Source organism: Nicotiana tabacum, chromosome 4 (genome assembly GCF_000715075.1).
Source record: "Nicotiana tabacum cultivar K326 chromosome 4, ASM71507v2, whole genome shotgun sequence".
In the NCBI taxonomy this organism is placed as follows: domain Eukaryota; kingdom Viridiplantae; phylum Streptophyta; class Magnoliopsida; order Solanales; family Solanaceae; genus Nicotiana; species Nicotiana tabacum.
In genome coordinates this window covers 18499799-18505895 of record NC_134083.1, presented here as the reverse complement: position 1 = coordinate 18505895, position 6097 = coordinate 18499799, and the positions used below count along the sequence as shown (strand labels likewise).

At 35.8% G+C, this 6097-nt stretch overlaps 1 protein-coding gene across 2 annotated transcripts; it reads right to left on the bottom strand.

Moving 5' to 3' along the window:
- Positions 1-2317: 2317 nt before the first annotated feature.
- LOC107796665 (mitogen-activated protein kinase kinase kinase 20) lies at positions 2318-5792 on the bottom strand. 2 transcript variants are annotated; one of them, XM_016619458.2, is made up of 3 exons: positions 3104-5792; positions 2731-2978; positions 2318-2571 (listed from the first exon to the last, which is right to left on the bottom strand). In XM_016619458.2, the coding sequence occupies exon 1, from the start codon at positions 5490-5492 to the stop codon at positions 4254-4256; it is 1239 nt and encodes a 412-aa protein (XP_016474944.1). In that variant the 5' UTR covers positions 5493-5792; the 3' UTR covers positions 2318-2571; positions 2731-2978; positions 3104-4253. The 2 variants fall into 2 exon arrangements, with proteins under 2 accessions (XP_016474944.1, XP_075107570.1); XM_075251469.1 differs by having other exon boundaries at positions 2731-5792.
- Between the last annotated feature and the right edge of the window lie 305 nt (positions 5793-6097).

Sequence of the window (6097 nt, the reverse complement as noted above, 5' to 3'; positions counted from 1 at the left end):
CAACTATCTTTACCGGTCACGATTATCATCAATAACTACTTCACAACCATCGCTACCACATTATAACTATCGCTAATCGTCATCAGCTCTGACTAAGTGTTTTTTTATCGAACACACAATGTTTAAAATATCAGTTGAATTTAAAAAAGTTTCTAATACTTTGTGAATATAATATTCAACTCCTAACATTAAGTATTTTTCTAAGCAATTAGATACGGACATAAGATAAACCTTGACGGCATCTCAACCTGAAGTCTTTAAAATTCCAAATTCTTAACTGGCATGCGGGGACTAGGGATATTTTTGGGCTGGACTTTCCTTTCTAAATTGGGCGAAAATTTGCTGCGTCTGTGTAGTCTGCTTTCATAACTCTGCTAAACTCAGCCCACTTATGCATTTGGAAACTAAGTTCCCTTGTTTGTTCTTCATAACATAGATCCACAATTCAGTAACCTTTCAAAAATATCTCATAAGATTCAAGAAATAATGTTAAACTCCTTTTAGTACTACACAATTAGATGAATCCCACAAAATTCATATACCTATATATGTATTTTTTAATCTTTACTACTTTGATATCGAACAATAAATATTTTCCCTAATGGTAAATACTTATCTGCATCAGGTATTTACATCAAATCAGTTCAGCTTATCATGGTTAAGTGATTTAATGAAGTAAAAATATGCATTAATTAACCATGGTTAAGTGATAAAAATGCATGTGCAAACACATATCATATTTCTATTGACCTGAAGTAAAAACCCGATAGGGATAAGTTTTTACCTTCACTAATCACTATCATGTGCTACAAATTTTTAGGTCTATAAAGACTAAAATAACCTAAAATATTATCCTTATATTATATTTTTGACGGATATTTTCATCCGTAAAAGTGTGGTATAAGGTAGGGCCTAAGAAGAAATACGTAAAGAATTTCTTCGTGGATTGGAAATCTTATGTCATACGTAAAGCAGTAAAGCACTTACTGAAAGCTGCAATTATATGCCGCCATGAAGAGTTGATGGCATATAAAATAAAATATCCTCAACAATAGCGTGAAGCTTTCTTTGTCTTTCTTTTGCCTTTTGTTTTTAGAAGCAAAACGTAATTCCATAGAATGAGTAGATACCAAAATTGGTCCTACGGAAATGCCATAGACACATAATTTAAATGGTTAGATTATGATGTCACAACCAGTTAAAGATTATGGGTTCAGCTCCCACTCTTATGTATGGGTTTTCTTGAATTTATATTAGTTGGATAACAATTGGATTAGTTTACTTGCACTCCGACTATTTGATTAGGACCATGTTAGGTTGCTACCTTCCACTACCGCTTAGGTAGATTGAGAAAAAATCACCTTGAAATTTTGAGATATATGTGTGCATTGTCAGGGGCAAAGCTAGAGTATAACTTAGTGATTCGGCCGAACTCAGTAGTTTTAGTATAAATATTGTACATATCTTAATAAATCAATTGAATATATACAAAATAGTAATAATTTGGAATCCGATAGCTTAAAAAGATTAAAATTTTGAATTCATAAACTTTAAATTTTGGCTTCGCCAATGTGCATTGCTTCATGTACTCTCATCGCTTCTCTACAGAAAAAAATTAGATATACCATTCTACCAAGATCATCCGTACAAGATCATTAATAACGCTGGAACAAATTATGTTATAATCTGTTTTGAAAAGTCAGTTCGATTCAAAATTGATAATTAATCAATTTCTAGCCGCTTTTTACGAACATCGACTCCATTTTGACTATAGATGGCTTTTACACCTTTAATTCTTTTTTCCTCTTCTTGGAATCCAGCTATTTTTGGCTTTAGGAATTGTTGAACAATGGACTTAGCCATCTTTAATTCAGTGTCGATTCTAAACCGAGTTGAAGGTACAAGGAACCAATCCAATTTTAGCTTTTAATGATTCTTTATCAACCTTAGCCGCCAAACCAACAGGGGTAAACGAAGAAGTAACATGGATTCCTGTTAGGTTCCTTCTTCCTTCATCTTCCTTTGTGATTTTGCTTTTAAAAGCCTACCAATAACGTAAAATTATCTCCATATAACTTATAGGTTACGAATTCGAGTCATGAAATCAGCTATTATCGCTTGCGTCAAAGTAGGCTGCCTACATCACACTTTGGTGAATGACCTTCTCCGGACCTGGCGTGAATGCGGGTAACTTTGTACTCCGGACTGTCCTTTTAAGACCTACCTATGACGTGATTTTCCCTTCGCCTTTTCTTTACGTTCTTGGATACAAAATTCGCACAAAATGATAATAACAAAAATGGAGAGGTTATTTATAAGATAATAAGTAGAGGTTATTGTCCGTAATTAGTGAAACTATTATCATGAGAAAATGAGGCGGATAACTTGCTATAACATGTGAATTACACTAATGGTATTAAAAAAATGCACTGAATGGAAATAGAAGAAGTTGCTGAAGTATTTTATACACAGGATTTGTTTCGACAACCTTGGGGAATTTAAGAGCTTTTATTTTGACATTGATAAATGGAAATAAGGGAACGAACACCTAGTATCAACTCTGTTTTGAACCTGAAAAACAAGAGAATTTAGACTTCACAAAGTGCATATGAGTAAAAGTTCCAGATATGATGCAACTCTCTTGAACTAAACCAACTAAACAAGTACATAACATGAGAAGAATAAAAATAGACTTTATGTTGTAAGGAGAATAAGAACATATCCCAGTACCTGAATACTGAATAGCAAGATGGGGAGAAGTGGCTACACTTGAAACAAACATCAACTTGATCTTCACTGTCGATACCTGCAGTTTCTTCGCTAATTGCCAGCATAATAATACTAAAGTGATATCTTTGTTATCATCAGCATTGGCTTCATAAACAGCTCTTCATTTTCAGGCTTGAAAGCCACCTGTGCTTTTGGAGCAACTTCAGCTGTAGAGTATAGCCATCTATTTCCAGACATGAAATCCTCATCTGGCAATGAGCACATTCGCAAGTAAGAAGTTTTTTAAAAATAAATAAGTAAATCCGGGGGTGTGAAACGAGGACATTGAACGTTTAACAAACCCTGAAAATGATGGAATGATTGAGCTACTAACAATTGAAAGGTTTAGAAGCTGATTCTTCTACTTATTCAGTTGGGACAAGGTTTATATGGTTGTCCTCCCTTCTCACTGTATTATTTCCTCTGATTCAAGTAGAATTTGCAAGATGTTCTTCCAAATTCTTCTGCAATTTGAACTACCTAAACTTAATGTAGCAGAAGCCTTACATCACGGGCTTGCCCTGTCAACATGATCCATAGAACACTCTTATCTTTATGAAACAAGAGAATCAAGCTTCTTGGAAGAATAAAAAAAAGTATCTCTGACTACCACATGTTCACTTAGACATGCATGCGTATAGAGAAAACTCTTAAGTTTCACAAGTCACAAAATTTAATAAGTTACTTCTATGGACTGCTCAATATCAACTCAAAACACAAGGACTTCTTACTTCTATTGTCCCTCTTTTTTCCCCTAATTCCCCACTGGGTGAACGGTAAAGAACATCAAAGAGGATTTAAAGTTACCGACATCAGATAGACAGGGATACATAAGTGAGAGTAAAGATAAATTTGCTCTAGCTCCTGGAAATCAGGGCAAAGTTAAAAACTCATCAAGGCTCATAGAGTTTTAGACCTAACACATGAATGTTGAGATAAGCAACCTAAGAGAATTAACCTTCTCTGCCTTCTAATTAGAAAGAAGTTCACTCAAAAGACTGGTGACTGAAATCTTCACTAGCTTGTTAGCCAGTTCATGCATTTCATAGTAAGAATACAGTGATGAAGAAGACTACAGCTGTTCCAAGATTTTCGGTTAGATGCATAATCTGGTAAGCATCCTACAAAAACCATTGCACTCGCATGGTTAGTTAAGAGTTCCAATGAGAATTGGCATGTTTCCTGCTTGTGGTTAATGTTAAAATCAAAATACAGAATGGTCTATGTTTAGCCTGTTCCAAAATAATCAAAGAAACATGGAGCAACAAACACAAATTTAGACTGTTAAGTAGTTCTGCAACAGCAAAATGCAAAGGTAGAGCCTTGGAAGCAACAAATTAGAAATAATGGAAACGAATAACAGACTTTATCATTTAATCTCAATCAATTTGAACTGCACACAGACTACACCGCATACATCTAGTAACAAATCAATGAATTTAAGGTAAAATTCTACGTTTAAATCTCCATCCTGCCAACTATTGCTAGACTCCTGCAGGAATGGTAAAATTTAATGGGCATTTCGGCGAATTATTTGAGGGACCCCCTGAAGGGACCTCAATTGAGGCGTCAATTATACGATCAGAACCACCATCAATGGTGGAGCTTATAGCAGCTATACTTTCTTCTACTTTGAATATCTCTTCATCAGCAAAATAAGATGTCATTTCATTGTGTATTTCCTCATAATCTTCCTCAGACCAGTATCCAAGGGAATCATCTTCAGATACACAACTCCAATCTTCCGAATAATAGGCCAATTCATCATCACTCTCAGTAACCAGGAGTATAGAATCAACTACATTTATATCCTCGACCTCCAGTGGTCGTTCAACTCCTTCATCATCAATCAATCCCTCAACAAATGGATGATTCAGCAGCATCTCGGCGGTCCATCTATACCTAGGGTTCCTCACGAAACAACCCTTCAAGAAATCTTTTGCCTCCTTCGATAAGTTGCCAGGAATTTTAGGCAATTCATGTCCTCCCCCAATCTTTTTAAGGACATCCTCAGCAACCATATATTCTTCCCTATCCCATGGAGGTTTTCCGGTTAACATCTCAAGCACAATACACCCTAAAGCCCAAATATCAGCAGGACACTCTTGTATGTTATCCGAAACAGCTTCGGGCGACAAATACATTGGAGTACCCCTCCAGTAAGGCTCCAACCTCCTCTTCTTGCTCTGATTTTCTCTTTTAGCTAACCCTAAATCACCAATCTTTGCCCTAAATTCAGCACCACTACCGTCGCTTGAATTCGGCACGAGCAACACATTATCAGGTTTCATATCACAATGAACATAACCAATTGTATGAATAAAATGCAACCCTCTAAGCATAGATCTTGTATAATTCCTTACCTCAAATTCAGACAATCCTTTGATTCCTGATTTCTTGATCCTCTCAGCTAGGGTTCCACCTGAACCATACTCCAACAACAAGTTATAAACCATTGCACCATTTTGACCTGTGGTAGTCTCATCACCAAAGCATCGAATTATATAAGGACAACCCTTGATGTTGTTCAAAACCTCCCTTTCCTTTTGAATTGAACCTGAAACTGAAACCTCGGCAGATTTCACAGCCATAACTGCTGGAAAGTAGCTATTTTTCAATCTGGGGTTCTTTAAAGTAGCCAAATAAACACAACCAAAACTTCCTTTTCCTACCATTGCTCCTCTGTACCATGCAACCCCATCTCCAAATTCGTTCACACTCATCTTCCCTTCAACTTGTTTACTTAATTTCCTTCTTTTTCCTATATAATTAAACTTCAATTGCCTCAGAATTGAAGCAAAAAAGGAAACTTGGAACTGAATAAGATTAGGGCTATCTGAAAAGGGGAAAACCCCCAACTAGAAGTTGAATTTTGGTACGTATAACACAGGGGAAAGAAATTAGGGTTTACAGGAACAAGTTGGGGTAAGGTTGAGTTCCTTTGGGATTTCGCATTTAGGTTAGTTATTTTTTTATAGAATATATATATGAGGAGGAAGAGTGGTGAGAGCCGCGTTTTCTTTGAAAGAGAGGAACACAAAAGAAGCAAGTTGGCAAAAATGCTGCTAACTGGAATAACGGTCATGTGGTCTTTACAACGTATGATAAATTTAGGACATGTGCCCTTTCTTTTACACATTCTAACATTTTTAGGTAAAAGTTTTAAGAAGTCTATGAGAATGTACTAAATTATGTAACATATTCATCTGCTTTCAATGCAGAACTTGGAAATGAAATAATGGCAGTATATGTCACCATTATTTGTCATACTACTTTAGGCAAAAACTAAAATGGCTGTGAGGTTGCATGTGGCTCATGTTTCTTTCCT